Consider the following 21,622-nt stretch of genomic DNA (forward strand, 5'->3'; position numbering starts at 1 on the left):
GGAAGGAAAAATAAGGCTCAGAGAGGTTAGAAAACATACCCACAAAAAGTGGCACAACAAAGCTTTGAATCCTGAGTTTTCCTACCGCATGTAAGACATACGGAGTGTTTCTAAAATTGTATTATTTTCGTATGTTTTTAACATTTTAAAGCCAAAAGTCTTCTTTGGAATTACCCGAGCTCTAGGCGATTGAATGTTGGATCTGACTTTTGCTACTACTTTATAAAAATGTTGTGTCTTTAGCAGAGATGAAATTATTTCAAAACGTGACAGCGCTAAGGAATATATGTTGTCAAAAAATTCTAAGACCTCGAGATCTCTTAAACTACCCAAAGGTTGAAGGTTTTTACCAGAGACTGCTATTCACTTTGGTTAGTCTTCATCTAACATAGAAATGCAGCAATCGGGATCCCTGGGTGGCGCAGTGGTTTGGCGCCTGCCTTTGGCCCAGGGCGCGATCCTGGAGACCCGGGATCGAATCCCACGTCGGGCTCCCGGTGCATGGAGCCTGCTTCTCCCTCTGCCTATGTCTCTGCCTCTCTCTCTCTCTCTCTCTGTGTGTGTGACTATCATAAATAAATAAATAAATAAATAATTTAAAAAAAAAAAAAAAAAGAAATGCAGCAATCATGCCCGAACACTTTCTCTTTTCTTTCACGTTCAAATAATATCACGTTTTCATTAAAGTTGTCTGCAAAGGAGGGAAGTGGGCATGGAGCAGTCCATCAAAAAGTCTAAAATGCTGACATCCTCCTCCTTCACTGTCCTTGTTTCTGGAATCAGGAAACTGACTTGCCTAAGGTCACGCAGCAATTTATGGTCAGAGCTGAACTTAGCAGACTTGGCTCCTAATTCAGTTGATCCTGATCCCTGACTTCCCCATCACCATTTTGGGGATTTGTAGGATTTGCGCTGCTGAGTGCATTTCATTATTAGAACTCATAAACAGAATCTCTTCTGTTTAAGAACATGCAGTAAACCATTTCTGGAGTGCCTGTGCCAGAGCTGAGGGGACGGCAGGGAGACAGAATTTCGAACAAGACCACAAAGGTCCATTTCCTCACAGTGCTTAGTTCTAGCAGGTGGGGACAGTGAGCAAGCAGGCGAGCAAGTGACCACAGTAATTCTATACTGTTACAAGTACTAAGAAAAGAGGAAATCTCTGTGACAGAGAGGGAGTTGGGGTAAAACTCAAGAGACATTGGCTTGAGCATCGTGGCAGGTGAGCATGCCGTTCGTCAAGATGGGACAGTGATGCTGACACAGGTTAGACTCTGCGTGTGAGGTTGAGCAGCACTGCCCTTCATAGTTTTATTTGGAGGATGAGCTGTGTATACATAGAACGTGAAGGGACGGTACCAGACAGTCTGAGTTTAGGTGTCAGTCATTATTTTGTGGCAGTTCATAGGAGGGAGCGACCTTTGCAAGATGAAAAAAAAAAAAAAACAGCAAAAGTATCAAGAAATTTAGAGGCCCTTAGTTTTTAGACGATAAATAAATTTCAAAAGAGATAAATTTCAAGCAAGCAGAAATTGGAGAAAGCACCGTACGCATAACGAGGGGCTGCACGAAAGCTTAGGAGTAACTTAAGGATAATGAACTGAAGAGTTTGAAACACAGGGTTTAAATAATGAGAAATGAAAAATGAGGGAAAGGGGGGCGGTCAGGGCCAGACTGCACCGAATCTTGGAGGCGCAGGAGTTTGGGCCTTACGCTAATAGGAAGTCAACGACTTTTTCTGAGACAGGCGGTGGATCTTTAGGGATGATGAAAATATGGCAATAGGAGGAGGTTATGGTATATGGGAATTTCAGGGCATGAGTTAAAGTTAGTTTATTTTTATTCATTATGGGATTAAGAAGGAGGAAATTTGGTTTCTCATGGCAGAACAATGATTTTAATGCAAGAATTATTTTATCTTGAATCAACCTCAGTCTACGAAAAAAAAAAGAAAAAGAAAAAGAAAAACCCTTTTTTCCACCAAAGGCATTCCAGATGGTATTTTTCTTAAAATTTTTCATAGCTATAAAGGCAGATCCAAATTAACAAACAGAACAATGTTGATTAAATAGCCTCTGTCTGGACGGATAACTTTTCTACATGGTGATAGACTTCCCACCCATCCTGATGCCCTTTAAATCATTAACCTTGATATTTGTGGTTTTCACATTTGGTGATTTATAGGTTTCTTCCTCTGATGTTATCTTTTAATGGTCTCTCTATTTGTCACAGGAGCTGTTGGTCTCACTTGCCTAGGTTTAGTTGTATTTAACTGGAAACTCCAACAAGGCAAAGCAAATGAACACACATCAGAAAACCTTTGTTGCAGAACCTTCGATGAATCCCTGTGTGCTCATGAGGCAAGAAATTACCACGCTAAGGGATACTGTAACTGCCACTTAGCTCAGGAAAACGAGATAAAGGTCACGTCCATTGTGGGGTCCAGAAAGGAAATGCCACTCTTACAGGAAAACAGCCATCAAGCAGCCCTGGCCTCTGAGTCCACAGCCCTTGATGGATCATTTAGAAACCTGAAAGGGAAAGACCATGGGGCGGACAGCACTTTCTTCTGCTTTGGTGGCAGACTGCTGCAGTCAGGACGTTCAGAGCCTCCTGGGAATATGGCAGCTTTTAATGAAGCAGGGCTTCCTTACAAGATATCCAGAGAGAGTTAAAAAGCTAAGGAATCATGAGCCTGGGGAAGTCCAACAGCCAACTGTGCCACAGCATGTAACAAGAACAATAGGTGAGTTGTCTTGTTTTAGAAAATCCCACCCTGTTTAAATTCCTCTTAAAGAGGTAATCTCCTTTAATTTTCCCAACAGCGGCATGCTATAAAAATCACTGGGTAGCACCCAGTCTATCCTTCTTCTAAAGAATTTAGACCTGGGTGTGTGTGTGCACATGCGTGTGTGTTTGGGGTAAGGTGTCCGTGAGGACTCACCCCCTACCCTCAGGAGCTGAGGGTAAGTATATCTTATGCCTGTTGGAAAGTGAATTTTTGTGACCCAACACCTAACAGGTGTTTTTTTTTTTTTTGAAAAGAAGACTTTTAAATAGCACTAAGCTGTTAAGATTTATGGGAGGCTGAGTATCAGCTTCTATTCCAACATCCTTCGAGCTCTAATGCCAATTCTGCAGTAAGCAACCTTCTCAGAGCATGACATGTTAGAAGAATGGGCCTTCTAGTGCTGGTGATTCATTTCAGGAATGATGTCAAGACACACACTTTGCTTGCTGAGCTGTCAGGGATGATAACTTCCCAGTCCAAGGAAAGTCAGGACTTAATTCATCGTCCCATGTTGGGAGCCAAGTGAATCTGGCCGTGACATCTACCCACTGTACCTGGGCAATGTCAATATTTAGGTGGAGGCAATGAATTAAATGTCTTCCTTTTCCTTCCTAAATAGTGAGGTGATGCTTTCAGGCTCAGCAGTGAAAACTTTGACAGCTTCTCTGTAAAGAGGTTCCTGTCATTTATTCAAATTGGTTTACAATAAGCAGAGCTTTCTCCTAGAATACGGATGGTGGAGGTGCTATGCCAAGAGATTCTCACCGTGGGGATAAAGCCCTTAAGATAGATTTGGGGATGATTGGAAAAGAATGAAACTGTGTGTTATGTCACATGTGGCATAAGGCAGGATGTGAATATATTCCATTGCATTCCACAGACTCTGGTTCTTACTAGTTTCTGGGGACTGATGATTTGACTCAAGAGAGGAAGAGCCAAGAAAATAAAAAAAATCTACCATAGAAACCAGATCAGACTGGCTTTATTTGAGAAAGGAAGAAGCACTTACCCTTCCAATGAAGCCACACCTCAGGCAGATGTTTACCTTTGTCCAATGCCTTAACTTTTCTGTGGGAGACTCTTACACTGAAGGGAATGTTGTCTTTCACGATTTAAAACTCAGTCTCTATATATTCACACAGAGAATACATTTGTTTGTCAAATCAATATATTTACTTTTCAGGAAGATTTGAAATTGTGCTCCATGCCAGGCCTTGTCCTGGAGATGGAGAGGACAGGTGTTTGAGGAGAAAACAATAAGGCCACATCTGCTCTAGAACAGAAGTCACTAAGAGGCAATGTGACTCTGGTTATGTCTTCAAACATGGAAATGCAGAATCCCAGTATTTCAGGAGGAGGGGAGGCTTTAGAGACAATCTAGTTCAATAGTTCTGAATATTTATCTTTGAGTCACAGAACTCTCTTAGAATCTGAGAAAGGCTAACATTCTTTCCCCAGAATAATTTTATAGCCTCATAAAATTCCCATCTAAGTCTTATCTCTTGATACCCATTGGGTAAGTAGCTTCTCCAAGGTCCCCCAGAAAGTTAAAGGGAAATCTTAGAGTTACGTGGTAGTGTGAAGCTGAGCTTGCTCTTCCTTTTTGTCTCAGAAATACTCCTTTCTGTCAACAGAAATACTCATTTCTTCCTCTGGATAAAACAAACAATTTCAGAAAACAAGAGAAAGGACACTGATAAGATGTAATTTTAAACCTAATTTGCATTGTGCCTAAAAGGATAGGGTTCAGAGTCAGAAAGACCCAAGTCAAGGTCTGCCCATATCATTAGTGGACATGTGATGGGGGGAAAGCATTTCACCTCCCTAAGTGGCTTTCCTCATCTGTAAAAGTGATAGGACAACAGGACTTGTCCAGTGGTCAGATCTTTTGTAAATATTAAATGAGGTAACGAAGGTACAGCACTTAACACAGTGCCTGGCTCTTAGTAGATGCTTAATTAATGGTAAAAAATTACTATTATTTTTGCTATTAGTGTTATTTAATAAGAGTCATTAATATCATATTAACATTTATCATTTAACATTCACAGAGAGAGATTCCTGCAATACAGACCAGGCCATTTTCCAAAATAATCATTCATTTAACAGATATTTAATTAATACTATATTAAATGATGGGAAATAAAACAGGTATAGTCTCTGCTTTCATGAAGCCTATAGTATCACAGAGATTTCTTTATTTGTTGCTGAGGTTATCCTGTGTTTGAAACCTAAACGCTAACCAATATAGTATCATATTCTTCCTAATATTTAGTTCCAACTGGGAAAATAGTGCAGAAAAAGTTGTGATGGCCATTTGAAGAGAGTTTAGGTATTATTCATATCTAAAGCTAACCTAAACAACAACTAATGTAAAGATGTACAACTATGAATGTTTTTAATTCTAATTCTGTAACTTTTAAGTCAGCACCACAACTAATTAGAATGTGGCCGTAAAGAGTAGCTTTGTAAACACACTAAACTGCGCAAAGTCCTTGGTGGTTTGGTTAAAAATTAGGAAGTACTCAAGAACTGACGTAATCAGAGGACTCATTTCTGTACCTTGCATAAGGTTTTTAAGCATCTGTTTGGTTGGGTAATAAAACTCTGCTCAGTACTAAATTTCTACATTTATTGTTCAGCAGATATCAACGGTGACACATTTAGTAGAAGATATGCAACATCCGCTTCAGCGTTGGCAAGAGAAAGTCTTGAAAAGCATTTAACAAATGAATCATGGCAGCCTCCAATAGAAAAAAAAGACAATGGCTTACAACCTCACAGCCTGAGACATTTTATTGCAGGCTCATCATCCAAGCCTTGTGAGCCTGAGGAACGCTGTGTACAAAAGATCTTACAAAAACATAGATCAAAATATGATGATCCTTGTGGACTGTTAAATCGGAGCAGGCCTCCCTATTTTCAGCCAAACAATTCTCTTATCTGTAAATATGTGCCCTGTGATCAATTTCAAGATTATGTGAAAGAAAAGAAGCCAAGTCGTCAAGAACATTCAAAGGCCAAGAAAGAGAAAATCCAAATTAACAGTGCAATAGAAAAATTCCTTATGAGTGAGGACAACTTGGAGCCATCAAGGTTATCTACAAAAATCAAGAGAACATATTCCCCCAAGAGGGTTAGCTTCTGTGATCCTGATTTAGTAGAAAAAAATAGCTTGGTGATGTCATCCAGAACATCAACCCGTTGGAAACAGCAGGAAAATCAAAGTAGCCACCTGACCAATTTGGATCTCAGAAAATGTGGCAATCCTCAGGAGGGAGACAAAGAAGGAAGATGGCTTACTGATCCCCAGATTCTGAAAAAGAAGAGAACCAATCAACGTGATCGCCAAGGGAAAATTAAAAAACAAAATTCAAGGATAAAATTAAATCTACACAGTTTTAGAAAAGTCAAAGTCCATCCAGAAAAATCCTTGCCAGGACTCCAAAAGAAATGCAGACAAGTATTGTTACCGCCTAGTAAATTATCTAAGGCTTCTCAGAGAGAAGCCAATACAAACCTTGTGTCCTCTGCAGATTTTCGCCAACGGCCAGAGGGTAACTCTGTCAAACTCACTTCAAAGAGTGTGTCTCTCAAACGTGCTCCAAAGCAGACCTCATATTACCAAGAAAACACTAAAAACATTGCTCTGCTCTGTGCTAATGGCTTACCTGCAGTCAACCAGAGCTCCAGGGAAGGCAACTGTCACCCGACTGGCCTCATTCCCGGTAGCGGTGCACCGACACTGCCTCTGCCCACACCCATCATAGCTGAACACGGACATTCAGCCTCTCAGTTTTCATCTGAGCAAATGGAAGGTGCACCTTCCCTTGCATTGGAGGTGCCTAGGTGTTTACCAGCTACTTGGGAAAATAGAGGCAGTGATGTTTTACCACCCAGCAGTTCCAGGGGGGCTACTGACCAAGGGGCTGCAGAGCCCATGAAGCCCATGAAGCCCACGAAGCCCATGGAGCAGGACAAACCAATGACCATTGAGCCAAATCAGTTTTCTTTGTCCCTGGGGAATCAAACACAGCTTGCAGTTGGCAACAAGACTGACACCTACAAGGAACACACTTTAGATCAAAAAGAAACTTTCAAACATGTAGAACAACATCCTAGGCATGAACAATTTGGAAATGAGGAGGAAACGCTAATGACCAAACAGAAAATATCACGTCAGATTGTAGAGAGTTGTATCGTGGATGAGGGAAATGACGTAGGAACAAAACTTCCTCAAGCAGAAACTTAACGATTCCCTTCTCCTTTGCTCTGAGGCACAAGCCAACGGTGACCTACCACTGATGAAGGCAAATGCTGTTCCATTCCAAAATAGGACAGAGATTCCCAAAGAAATGAGTACTTCTCTTAAGACCCAAGCCATCTGGAATCTAACCGATAGAGGCAAAAAAGAAACTGGTGGCTCGAATGCGTTGCCCAGAGGTGGTGGCAGTGAAACACCATGTATGAGGAAAATATTAGGGAAAGAAGAGAAGAAAGTCCTTGATGAAAACAAGGCGGATTCTAGTACAGTAATGAGAACTGCACAGGTGACCTTAAAAGGCAGCACAAAAGAAATGCAGCAAACTTGGGAAAATGGACAAAGGGAAAAGCATACGTTGTATGATCCAAGCTCTGTTGAGGCCACTATTACAGTTAAGGATTTGGGTATTCCGCGTTCCCCTGAGGCTGAACATAGACCTTCTTGTGGTGAAACAGATCTTTGATTTAACAGTACTATGCAAGTTTTGGGCGAATTTCGCAATATGCAACCAGATAAAAGTGGCAGTACGCATAAAGAAGGTGCAGGACAGTGGAGACGCGTGAACTGCTTTCCTCCTTACTGGAGTTAAAAGACATTAGTTTTGTGACAAAAAATAGGGTGCCTCTAATGCCTAGAAGACTAGATGAAGCTGAAAACGCTGCCCCCCACCTACGCTGTAGCCCCCATCTGCTGATGATGCTAACCCACCACCTTTAGAGGCAGAACTCAACTAATAATCACTTTCTACTGGAGCTTCCTTTGAAAGGACACAGGGGCACCTCTGGTCTTTACAGGCATCCCAAATGTACTACTTTGGAGGCACATTTCTCAGTAGCTTTTTGTTATCAATGCAATAAAAGTGCATGATGGAATGCAATGGGAAAATCAAAGATGGAGCCGCAAGATGTGTTTGACACAATTAATTGAGTTTGCTTCTCCAAGGAATGAAAAAAAAAATAGGAAAGTAAAGTTTTGCCCGGTCTTGGAAAAAGAAAGCAAACGATAAAGAAAAGGGGGCGGGGGGAGCCTTAAGCAAATAAAAGATTAAATAAGAAAAAAGTACTTGAACAGATTTGCACTTGATGTTTATTTTATGGAAATTACTACACACATCTCAATTAGTGGTGTTACAATATTGCTTTCTACACAGATGATTATATATTCATATTTGTGCCTGATCTGTTTTCCTAATTATGGTTTGAAAATAAAAATTGAGCTTTGTTTGTTCACTGTCGTCTAGTTGATATGCATATTGGTATATTTCAACCATTTGCAACTGTTCTGTTGACAATTATCCTAGATCTTAAGTAGAGTTTTTTGTTTTTTTTTTAAACCTGTTATTTCTCTAGGAGAAAAAAAAAAATTAAGGATTTCCAGGGGTGGTAGGCAATTTCTGTGAAACCTGTTAAATCCTCTAAATCCACTAGGTGGGGATGTCGGCTTCAATCATTTTAGAAGAACAAATGGGGCTTCAAGATCCACACAATGGATCCCGAACAAAGGGAATTTTAACAAGCTTTACTGACAATCGTTATTAACTTAAGATTTTGAAAACTGGATAACCTTTTAGTGTGTTTAGCTTTCAAGGTTTGATCTCTTGAGTTTAGCCTGTCACTATTGTTTGGTGTGAGTACTCCTCCTTGTGTATTAAACAAGGAATTAAACATCCTTATAAATACGAGATTTAAAAGCAAGAGTAGAACCAGCATCGCTCATTCAAAGCCACGCTTATTGGAATGATACAGGGATACCCCACACAATTGTGTTTTTGATAACCCAGTAAAACCTTGAAAGCATACTTTCATGGTAGAGGATATTACAGTGTTTTACATTTCCCGGTAGGGAAAAAAGGTAGTACTTTCTCTTCCTCTATCTATATCCATTTTTACATATTCTATACATTTACATAGTTTCTAATATATTTTTATACATCAGTATCTTTATATCTACATTCGGCAATATCGTCAAGCTTCAAAGGCTAGAGAACAACGTAAATATTGCTTACACGCCCCACCTAGCCTCTGTTTTCTTTCCTGTTGAGAATTGCCAGCAAATGATGTAACTTTCTTATTTTGAAACTCCCTAACCTTATTCCCTCTCTTCTTTCTGTTTTCTCCCTGGATTCAAAATTTCCTTGCTTTTAACTCCAACTCCTCTCCCCTCTATTTTTGCTCAGCCTCTCTGCCTGAGCTTAGCTCCTGTGCCATCTGTCTGCCTCCCCTGATCCCACTTCATTTGGTTAAGCGCCTTTAAGGTGAGAAGAGCATCTATTGCCAACTTCTTGAGCAAGAACTTTATTCTAATGGACAGTTCCCTCAGTTTTGCAGACCAGGTTAGGTGGTTTTTGTTTTGTTTTGTTTTGTTTTGTTTATCTCTTGGTAGCTATCTTTCTTTTTCCCTTTTTCTTTGATTTTTCTTTCTTTTATTTTAGGCACCTTCACTTTACTGCAGAGCGCTCAGCTTTGTTCTCCTGTCACTGCCAACAATATCCTGATACCTAATGGCCCAACGATTACTCTGGTCACTAGGATTCTCAGGAGGCAGGGATGACAGCTCTCCTGGGCCCCTTCCTCTTTTCCATTTCCTAAATCCAGTCTTTCACCTCTTTAGGATGTTGTTTCCTTTCAAGTAGTTCTCCAGTTTACCCTTGCTCCTGAATCCCCATGGTAACCATTGTAGTCTTTGTGTTGTAATCAACTGGATTAATGCAATAGCAGCCCAGCTGGACGCTTTGACTTCAGTGTCTGTTGCTCCCGTTTCAGCCCACTAGTTCTCTGCTTTTACTGGGCACAAATCGCCTGAGGTGCTTGTCAAATGCAAAGTCCCAGGCTCCATCCCAGACATTTTGATTCAGTAGATTTAGAATAGGGCCCCAGAATCTTCGTTTGAACAAGTACTGCCAGGTAAACTGGAGCATGTAATGTGCAGCCCCCACGTTAAGAAACAATGCCCAAATATCCCAATCACACTAGAAGATAAATCAGTGCCTGTCTCACTATAGGAACCAAATATAATTCTTTGAGTAAGTTATCAAATTCAGATGAATTTTCAAAAAGTATATAGTTTTATCCTATCTCTGCACGCTTTAAAGACAAAAGCATAACTGCCTAGGATTTCATAACCAAATTCCCTATTCTGGTTTCCAAAGCTTTCCGAAATCTGATCTAATAGGACTTTTTTTTTTTTTTTTCCACCTCTCACCAGTTTTCCAACCAGCATTTCCCATTCCCTACAGGCTGCTGTTCTCACTGTCCGCTTCCATCTTTGTAGGTCTTGACCAGAAAGACACACATAGGAGATAATATTGTGCTTCAAATTCAAGGAGTGAGGCAAAGGCAAATATGAAAGAAAGAATGAGTGGTGAAGTTGGTAAGCTAGAAGCAAGGACCAGGAGAGCGTGGTGTTAGGGTCTTAGAGCTAAAGATGAACAGCGGCTGCAACGTTCTCCTAACTGATCAGTCTCTCCCTCGTGTCCTTTCTCTCCATGAACTTGCCCATGTTCTCTTTGCTTGGACCGTTTTTTCTCTCTCCCCAACCCTCTTCATTCAGCAAACTTCTATTTATGCTGCTGGTCTCAGCTCAAGTCTCACTCCTTCCAGGAAGCCTTTCCTGACCAGCACTACCTCTTTGTCCCTCACCTGTCAGTTCCTTTAGTGTGAATTCTCATCTCATCTGATTTCCCTTATTTTGGCTTATAACCATAAAATCATAAAATCATCAATGTGTTTATTCAGTTAATCCCTATTTGGCTACTAGGCCTCACTTAGGCGCCATGGAGAGCGCGTCTCCATTGAATCCCCAGCACTCGTTCCTGGGGCTGTGGATGGTAGAGACTCAATAAGTAATTGCTGAAGGAAAGAATGAAAAGTAGCCTATTGTTTCCTTGTCCTCACCACTGAGCCTAGTCCCACGGTGAAGATCTTACTGGGCACTGTGATGAATTCTCAGGAACATCACTTCCAGCAGCTCGGCTTCATAATGCTGAGATGATACCATGGCCAAGCCAGGGCCCACCTGACTGGTAAACCCAGATGTAGCCAGTCAGAGACTGCTTCCCTCATCCTTCTCTCTGAATTGCGTTCCCAGAGCCCAGGCCCTGGACTGATAGGTTTTGCAGCTTAGGAGTAAGCTAAGCACTGATTTTTGGCCTTGTAGTATTTTTTTTTTTTTAAACCTTAAATGTACCGTCCCTTGGCCCTAATCTGGTTCTCTTATTTCCTAACCGGTTATTTGTGACATCCATTCTAACCCCCCTAAAATGCTTTTAGAAGTTCCTAATAACTTGCTTTTATCTCCAAATGAAAACTTCCATATGTCCCTTATTTATAATCATAATCATGAAGAACCTATTAATAAAAGCAAAAGGGATGTCCTTGGCTGTTTTTTAAGTTATACTTTATGTTATACACACCAAAGAGAGAAGGAAATTCCGAATTAGCTTTTCTGACACGCTTACTCCTAGAAAATATGCCTGACATTCATATTGAAAAAATAAGGAAAGCTTTTCCCAAACGATTTTAAGTCCTATAATTTTCAAGACAAAGTTTTGGGACACTGAGATTCAGATGAGGGGATTGGAAGCTTTGATAAGCAACAGTTGTACTCACTCATTTACTTAACAAATATTTTTGAACATCTACTGGGTGTGGTTCTAGGTGCTGGGGTTACAGCAACGAACAAAACGAAACAAAAAAGTCCCTGCCTTCTGGTAGCAAGAGCAGATTCGACACCAATAAATACAAAATCTGTCAAATGGCATGGTCAGGAGAAGAGGTTATTTCTTTTGAGATTATTCAACCCACATGCCATAATAATCTTTATTTTTCTTCTTAAGAGTCTCCATGTACATTTGCGGGGTTGTGTAATAACTTGGCCTGACTTTTGCCTTTGGGGAACTTCACTTTCTCTTTCCGAAATCTGTTTTTTTTTTTTTTTTTAATTTTTTTTTTTTCTCTTTCCAAAATCTGGACTGGGGCTCATCCTATTTCTCCTTTGGTGAGGTACTTCCTGAGTTAACAACAGCTACACTTTTATGAGCTATTGTGAACTAATTCCCTCTGCTCAGAGCAAAAGAATCAACATGGGCTGATGTCAAAACACAAGGATTTCAACAGACGACAAAACCTGCTGGCAGGGAGATTCTTAGACGTGGTACTAAACTGTGTTATCGGGAGAGCAGTTGTGGAGTCTCCTTCTTTGTCATTCTCTAAGAACGAAGTAGACACTAAAATGCCTGGTACCCTAAAGAAGAGTCCCTTCCTGTAGACACGTGGTCTGAGGGTCTTCATTTTGGGATTATATGAGTGCTACGTGTAATAGTCTTAGATCTATGATAGTATTTTTTTTTTTTCAGTTTACATATCCTACTTTATTTACTCCTTCCGCAGCATCTATTCTTCCATCTGTGCTCCTCACCACCTTATCACATAGCCACTCAGAGAGTTAGGGGAGGACCCCTGTCCTCCTGTGTGAGCCCGTGCTACTAAAGACCACTTGTCACGGGGTCTTTGCCTGAAGGTCTGCCTCATGGTGAAAAGCCACATAAATCCATCTTGTGCCAAACTTCTTTCTTCAGAAAATGACTAAGTGTGGTTCAAGTATAGTAGTTAATAAAATTGCAGCTGAGATGAGACTGTGAGTCATCTGTCATCCCCCGGTCTCTCTTTTGCTAATCAGTTGTGAGAAACATTTTGAAATCAGAGAGCAGCAGCAAAGAAATATGAGATACTCAGACTTCTTGAAGCAATTAGAGACTAAAGAGCAGAAGGCAAATCAGTCTTCCTGCCTTGACAGTCTTAAAATACACACTGAAAGTAGACTTTGGAGTTACACTACTTGTGACAGATTTTGACCATAAACACATTTTCTAAGAGGAAATAAAAATTACTCACTTCAGGACATGCATTCCACCCTCGCATCAGCAGAGATGATATGGGCTTGGGAATGGAATAGCCAATGGGAGGTCTGAGATGGTGGTAAGCCATGTCTGCTGCAGCAGCCGCTGCAAACCAAAGGATCACGTCAGTTTTGAAATTCACATATTTACTTCAAGAAACATCTGAACAGACAAAAAAGTCATCAGAAATCAATCTGTAAACATTAGCAGAGATTTAAAGCTAGCTCTATGCTATTTTTTTAATCCTTAAACAAAATGTTGGATAATTTGATACCGTAGGTTTATCATTGTTCATTCATTCAGTTGTTCATTCAACAAATTGTGAGCAGAGGGGATTTATCAGGATCAAAAAAACATGCAAAAGAACATACCGATAGCAAGCGGTTTGGTGTGTCTGGAGTATAGGGTATATACGTGACATTACAGGAAGTAAAGAGTGAAAGATTGCACGGTGTCATAAATCTCGGGCTAAAAAGCTCATACTGTACGCGGCGAGATGTGGGGTGCCACTGGACTTTGCAATTCTGAAAGTACCCATATCACTTGGGCAATATAGATTCTTTTTTAAGCTTAACTACCCTTACTGGTTATAAGAATGTTGGGATTTTAATATTTAATATTTGTAAAGTAGTTATTATTTGCTAACCTTTGTTAGATACTTCAAATGCATCATTTTAGCTGATACTCCTTATTGACTCATCTCCCTAGAGTTACCTTCCTGCTGGAATTTCTGAATATTGCTCATCTCAAACTCCAAATTACAGTGTTGTGATTCTTGGGTCCTCACTATAGATTCCTGACTGTTGCACATTGTCCTGTTCTGCAGCCAGGGATTTCTATAGCTCCCCTGGAAACTAAGTTCATAGCTACTTTCATTGAACATATTTTGTATAAGGCCTCATGGGAGGTACACACATAAGCTTTTTCAAATCTCCTAACAATTATGCAACGTAGGTATGACTCAAAAAAAAAAAAAAAAAAAAGAAGGTATGACTCTGTGTGTATGTGACCTAGTTTTTAATTTGTGAAAAAATTAAAAATAATTAGTAGTTTGTGTAGCCTCTTGTTCCAGATTCCATGCCCTCGCCAAACACTTCACATTGAAAATACTTTGTGAACAACACATGAAGCTCTTTTTATTCCTCACAAAAATTGCTCCGCAACAGTGGGAGGATAACGTCCCAGGACATTGACCTCCTATCTTTTATTTATTTATTTTTAGAGATGTGATGACCTCCTATCTTTTAGATTGTGATGTCATCAACACCTGTCTGTACCTTAATAAGGTTTGAGGCATGACCTACAACTACTACCTCTCCTCCACTAAAGCTTCCGTTCTGTTTATAGATCTACTAATCTAGTGAAATTATATGTAATGTAACTTAATCAACATTTTGCTTTATGGATCCGTCAGAATTACTATCTAATTTTGACAAATGTTAACATTTATTCCTGTTTTCTCTAGAATTTTAGAAACATAATTCGAATAAAATCTTATTCGGAGAGGACGGTTGTTAAAATATTTGAGTACCTCTTATATATTTTTTGTATCATTGAGCTCATGCCCAATCCGATATACAATTATGTAAAAGATTTTTCCTCTAAATATCAACATTTTTCCAAGTTATCGAAACTTCAGGTTAATGTATCTCTAATGATTCTGTATTCACTATGATTTACTTAATCATGCCTCAATTTTAGGTTGTTCAAATTTGGGTATAAATACTTCAAAGTGTAATTTCTTCAATATTTTGAAGTTTTCTCATCTTATGAAAGATTTTGCTAATATGAGAGGTAAATATATCAGCTCATTTCTTGTTTAAATTTTGTTCTTTGATAAGCAGTGAGGCTTAGTATTTTACCAGATATTTATTGGTTATTTGTATTTAAAATTTTAAGTTTGTTTTCTTGGCTGCCTGGTGTTCTAATATTTCCTTGCCGTAGAAGTTGTAATTGTACAATGGTTCCAGGCTGAGGGCAGAGTCAGGAATTCCATTTCTGCTTTTGTGTTCAATGCCATTTGTAGACTATTTGCATTGTCACATTTGCCAACCGTTTCTAGCCACCCTCAGCTATTTTTATAGTTGCCTACACTAAGAAAACAAAGAAACAAAAGACTGGTCATAACATTTTTAGCAAACTTAACACGATGTACAAAATGTGTCTTTCGTGTCACAGAAAACTAGGTTTGTTAGGTTTCTTCCATTGGCTATTCTTGACTATTTTTAATTCTTTTTGGAATGAGGTAAATAAATAAGCAAATGGATTAACTAATGCTTAATGATCTTTGATCTTCAAACTCTATTCTTTCACCTTATGACCATTCGGATATTGTTGAGCTGGTGCAGCTATAAGCACATAAGCCAGTGTAGTGAACACATTTAAACTAATTATACATATCCTAATGGGCGGGGAGGGACTATTCATAAAATGAGTTAAACTCAGATGCAGGTGCCAAATGTCTCCTTTGAAACCCTTTTAGACTCTGATATCAAGTCTATAAAGTTACTTGTTTGCTTCTTGGCATGGTGTCTGGAAAATCAGTTTAAGATGAACGATATCTAATTCTTCATTATTCAAAGTAGATTCTGCAAGGCCTTGGCATCTCCTTCTCCCTTTTGCTTTGCGCACTCTTGGCAGTGATACTACTCATTAGCACCTCCGCCAGAAAGTGGGCAATGCAACATGAGGGGTCGTGGAATTGAGATTTGTCGCCTTTGAGATTGCTTTGTCAGTCTTGCCTAAGTAGTCATGCTACACTAACAGCTGGGAAATTTTCTGGTATTCCAGATTCAGGAAAGACACTGTTAGCCCATTAATCAATTTTTTACCTTGATTGCTACATAAAATATGTTAAATGATTTATGTACATGCTGGTTTCTACCTTTCCAAGTGAAACTTTGCTATTAAAAGAAAATAAGGCTAAATTTAAAAGGATCAATAACTATTTATTGAGCATCTACCGTTTCTCCAGCACTGTGATAATTACCAATGATTTAGTGAAACTTGTAATCTAGATTCTAGGGTAGGACTGTCTAATAGAACTTTTAACAATGATGGAAATGTCCTGTGGTGTTCAATATGGTAGCATACGGCTATTAAGTGCTTAAAAGGTGGCTATTAAGCACTAAAAAGGTGTGACTGAATAACTGAATTTTTACTTCAGTTTCAATTAATATAAATTTAAATTTAAATAGCCACATGTGTCTACTAGCTTCCACAGTGGACTGCACAATTCTAGAGCATAGCTTTTCCCCACTTCCATTATCTGGAATGAGACTTATTAAATACATTTTTGTGAGTCAGCCTCAAAGGTTTATATAACCATGGTGTTGATTTGTGGATTCAAGTTCTTTATTGTTTATTAATACTTTACCAAAAAAATATATATGACTAGAGCTTGTCAAAAGGCATTCAGGGTAATATGTGATAATCTTCATTCTTTTATTCATGTGACTGAATGTACTGAACATTCCATGTGAGTGATAACAAGCTAAGAAAAAAGAAGTACTGGGCTTCTCAAAATATTTGGCAAATGAATGAATAATTATTAAAGACATGATTTACTGGATTTTCATTGCTTTTTATGGTTCAGTCACAAATTCAGAAAAGTGATCCTTTTTTCCTGAAATGTTCTTTCGTACCCTCTTTTCCTACATTATGTCTACTGTCACTTAGGTCTTGGCTTAAAGAAGTGTCTCTGGGTGCCCTTCCCACGTACTCTCACAGCGCCTGGTACTACAATAGTATATATTATATTATACTTAATTGCTAATTTATTTCCTTGCCTCTGTAAATAGATCATAAGCTCCTTGAGGTCAGGAACTGTGTCTTTCTACCATTGTATCTCCTGTGTTTAGCACGATGACAGGTAATTAGTAGGTATCCAGCTGATGTGCTTCAAATGAATCAATAAATGAGGGAGTTTAAAATATGATTTCACTGGAAATAATACAGGTCCTGGTACAGAGAACTCAGTAAACATTTATTGTGCAAATGAATAAAGATGCTAGATCAATGCCAATTAATATCTTGCTCATTATTATGTCTTTAGGACAGAGCACAATGCCTAGTCACCAAGAAACACTATAGAATGAATATAATGTCTAGTGTAATATTCCATTGTGACACAATTAGATAAATTATTGAGATCTGGTGGCATATTTAGTTCATAATCTTATCTTTTGTTCAGAACATCTGGGGTGAGGGCTTCTGTAAACTAAAACAGTTTAACTATTAAGAAATGCCCTTAACACAAACATTATATGGTTTCATTCATTTGGGGAATATAAATAATAGTGAAAGAGAATAGAGGGGAAGGGAGAAGAAATGGGTAGGAAATATCAGAAAGAGAGACAGAACATGGAAGACTCCTAACTCTGGGAAACGAACTAGGGGTGGTGGAAGGGGAGGAGGGCGGGGGGTGGGGGTGAATGGGTGACGGGCACTGAGGGGGGCACTTGACGGGATGAGCACTGGGTGTTATTCTGTATGTTGGCAAATTGAACACCAATAAAAAATAAATTTATTATTTAAAAAAAAAGAAATGCCCTTAACAAGGAAATGTGGGGCCCAATTTCCAGTTTGGCTTTGCTTTTAACTCTATGAGAGATCCTAACTAAGCTAATTTGCCTCTGTGAGTATTAATTTTTGTACATGTAAGATGAAGAAGTGAGGACACAGTGTAATGGTGATAAGCATGGGCTTTGGGGTCAAGGAGCCATGCATTTAGGTCTTGACTATACCTCTTACTAGTGTGTGATATTGAATGAATATATATATATATATATTCCAGAAAGACACAGTTCCTGACTATATCTATCTATCTATCTATCTATCTATCTATCTATCTATCTATATCTTATCCTAAAAGAACCAAAACCATAGGTTATTAGAATTAAAGGTGATAGTATACAGAGAGCATCTGGTACATTGTTGGTTCTCAAAAAGTGTTAGCTGTTGCTGTTGCTGTAATCATTATCATCTACAGAGCTGAGGGTTTCACTGATCCCTTTCAGCCTGAATCTAGAAAACTAGATATCAAAGACATTGTATATCTTCTCTTCTCTTTGGACCAGAAATCACAGTTCCTTTTGAGGTTTTTTCCTGGGAGTATGAATAACAAGTACAAGATTGCATTGAGTTACTGCAAATTACAAGGCTACAAACCATTTCATCTGTCACCAGCCCCAGCTCATAATGTAATATGGCCACTGTGGAGAGGATGACTATGCAGCTCTTCATGGTGAATTTAATTAGCTATATTGCTTATGGATAAATTGGTGCTAGATTCTGAATTCCTAAATTAAACTATCACTCTTATGTTTTATAAAAATAAATCTAGGCATTCATATAAAAAAGAGAGCAATAAAGTACAATATTTTATTTGTAAGCTTTGACTAAGATAAAACTGCTAGAATATATATATATATTTTTTCATTTTTGATTGTATGTATGTGTGTTCTAAAAAAACCACAATTGATTCTACCTCATTGTTTTTATGGGTTGGGCTGTGGTGAAACAAAGCAAGTGTGGACTACTCTCCCAGCAAGAGCGGAGACACATTCTTTGTTAAACTGACACTTTTCAATGATGTATCACCAGAGCATATAGCATCTGAGAGAGACCATGAGATTGCAATCTTGAGATTGCACTAAGAATGGCTTAATTTTTTAAACCACATCCCATTCTCATTACAGACTGTCAGAAGAATAGATTAATTTGCACCAGTGTCTATTCTCATTGCAATCTTTGTCAGTGTAATGAAGTATTGGAATGTTAATATCAGCTATGTTCATAGAAATACCACCATCCATTGGACCGATTCGATCTTTCCAGTGATCTGTGTCGCGATTGGCTGGCTCTACTCTTCTCAGTGATAAACTGATAAAGATTAGCACAGCAAACACAGGATTTCGGAACTTTAGCTCACTCCTATTTTCCCACCACATCATCAATGTGCTTATGGCTTTTGTGATTATTATATTTAGGGTGTTTAGGATCCTGCTCATAGGTGGAGAAGAACATAATCATCTAATATTTAAACAGAGGGAGCAAACACAAATGGCTACAAATACGAGATCCTGTGATACAACTGTGTCTCTAAATGTACTTAAATTCTTATTTTTTTTTTACAATTATATGTGAGACCAAAATTTGCAAGCCATATTTGGCTCCTGTATTATACTTTGCAACTCTGAGTTAAAACGTCAATATGAAGTCTCACCAAAATCTGGCTAGAATAAATTGGCAGATGTTCTTAATTTGCTGCCACATCCGAGACTTAGATACAGCTTGGCATGAAGGAATCCCAGGACAGAGTTGAGTCTCCTTGTGAACCAGCTGGCATCACACAGGAAAACAAAAGGAAAACAAGAAGCTTTCTTCTTTGGCCTCGAACTATAATCTGAAAGTGATCCACAAAATGTGGTATCTGGTTAGGAGGGAATGAGATTCAATGAACTACATATTGATGGATTAATTTATCCTAGATTTCTTCTTTAGTTTTTCATAATATATCAGAGGAGACAGACCCAGGAGAGATATAAAATCTGGGAAGCAGGTGTCGGTTTCTTTCTCTGAAATGTATCCAGTACAGCTCTTGTTTGCCAGGTCATACCAGCGCCTTTTGCATCTTGCCTGGTTCTTCTCTCTCTGCTTGGTTTCACACCTTGGCTCCTTCTCTCCCTAATCTTGTCACTTCTCTCACAAATCTGCTTTCTCCCTGGATTCATCATCCTCCTGCTGGCTGGGCCAGAAGCCTGGAAGTTATCCCTGACTCCTCCCTCCCTCTTGTGCTCCCACCTCAATTCATGGGCAAGTCCATTCAAATTTCCCAACCAGCCTCTCCTTTCTCTTCTAAAGCCACTACCCTAGTTAAGGTTTTTATTACATTCTTATCTAGACTACCTCATCTCCTTGCCCCTGGTTTCAAGCCTCTTCAATCCAGACTTTGCTTTGTAGCAAGAGGGAACATTTTAAAATAGTAATAGCATTGTATTATTGCCCTGCTTAATCTCTTGCAGTGACTTTCACTGTGGACACACAAGGCCCATCACCATGTAGCACAAGTTTCACTTTTACAGCATGTGTCTTGTGATGGATTCCCTTGTGTTCTCTGGTTCATCCCTATTGAATTATTTGTGCATCTCTCATGACTCTGTACCTTGCCCATCCTCCTTTCTGTTGCGACTCCTTCTCTACTTTCCCACTATTCACCTATTTAATTAGTTTTCACTTGGCAGTTCAGCTCTCGTCTCTTCTCAGATTCCTTCTCTGATACCATCTTCCCATTTTTCACAGTCTGGGCAGGAGACTCCTCCAGGGAACATCCTTAGCCCTCTGCTTCTCTCTACTTGGCACTTAACCTCTGCTCTGTACTACGAGGGCCTGAGCAATTCCCTGTTCTTCTCTGTTTTCCTCTTAACTCAAATCCAGTTCCCAGTCAGAGGAGCACTCAATGATAGCTTAAAGATAATAATAATAGCTAAGATTTATTGAGTGCTACCAATCTCCAGTGACCATTCCAACGTTTTTGAGGTCTTATTGATATCCTCATTTGAAAAATAATATGGGGGATCTCTGGGTGGCTCAGCGGTTTGGTGCCTGCCTTTGGCCCAGGGCGCGATCCTGGAGTCCCGGGATCGAGTCCCACGTCGGGCTCCCGGCATGGAGCCTGTTTCTCCCTCCTCCTGTGTCTCTGCCTCTCTCTATATATCTACCATAAATAAATAAATAAATAAATCTTTAAAAAAATAAAAATAAAAATAAAATGAAGCATAGTTAGGTTAAGTAGCTTGCATACAGTTTTAAGGCTCATGTTCTTACACAGTATGCTGATTCTCTTCAGTCCATATAGTGTTAGTGTGAGCAATGTTTTCTTAAAAATTGAAATAATTGCTGACATTTAAAAACCTTTTGATTTTTTTCTTTCTTTCTTTGATTTTTTAGATTTTTTTATTTATTTTTTTCTTTCTTTCTTTCTTTCTTTCTTTCTTTCTTTCTTTCTTTCTCTTTCTTTCTTTCTTTCTTTCTTTCTTTCTTTCTTTCTTTCTTTCTTTCTTTCTTTCGAGAGTGCCAGCATGGAGGCATGAGGGAAAGGGAGAAAAAGAGAATCTTAAGCAGGCTCTGTGTGCAGTGCAGAGCCCAACACAGGGCTCAATCTCACAACCCTGAGATCATGGTCTGAGCCAAAATCAGAAGTCAGAGGTTTAACCAACTGAGTCACCCAAGCACTCCAAACATTTAGATTTCTAAACAAATACACAGAAATTAGGGTATATGGTAACAGTGAGCAGTGATCCCTACATTCCTGCATGCCATTGCTTGGCTAGATTTGGGTAGCAGCTATCCCCTTGAATCAGAGCAGGTGATTTCCTGTCCATTACACTGTCCTGTGTCAAGCATTTGCCTATTTCCTCTGGTCCTTTGGGCATTTGATCTCAGGTGACTATAGGATGTTGGATGTGATGGCTTTTGGTCCTTTCTAAACCTGAGATTAAATTTGAACATGCCCTATGCAAAAGAGACTCTAACTCCAAGTTATTCTCAATGCAAACCCATCACTTGCATAGGAGTCAATGCCAACATTTGTGTTCCACTTTTGTATTTCTCCCAGGAGATAGGGAACTACTAAATCCAGAAGGATGAGCCATGTGTAATGTTGCTACTA

General features: G+C 39.1%; 1 protein-coding gene across 10 annotated transcripts in view; it reads right to left on the reverse strand.

Annotated features, from left to right (window-relative positions):
- Positions 1-21,622, reverse strand: part of TNNI3K (TNNI3 interacting kinase) — a 284,880-nt gene that overhangs the window by 69,264 nt on the left and 193,994 nt on the right. For 7 of the 10 annotated variants that reach the window (XM_049111790.1, XM_025417974.3, XM_049111789.1 and 4 more), the window contains one exon: positions 12,947-13,056. The exons of 1 other annotated variant lie outside the window; for it this stretch is intronic. In XM_049111790.1, coding sequence (XP_048967747.1) covers positions 12,947-13,056 — 110 coding nt within the window. Of the gene's footprint in view, positions 1-4,772; positions 6,108-12,946; positions 13,057-21,622 lie in introns of those variants that run through there. 2 more of the 10 variants (XM_049111791.1, XM_049111793.1) reach the window with 2 other exon arrangements.

The sequence above is a fragment of the Canis lupus genome, chromosome 6 (genome assembly GCF_003254725.2).
Source record: "Canis lupus dingo isolate Sandy chromosome 6, ASM325472v2, whole genome shotgun sequence".
NCBI lineage: Eukaryota > Metazoa > Chordata > Mammalia > Carnivora > Canidae > Canis > Canis lupus.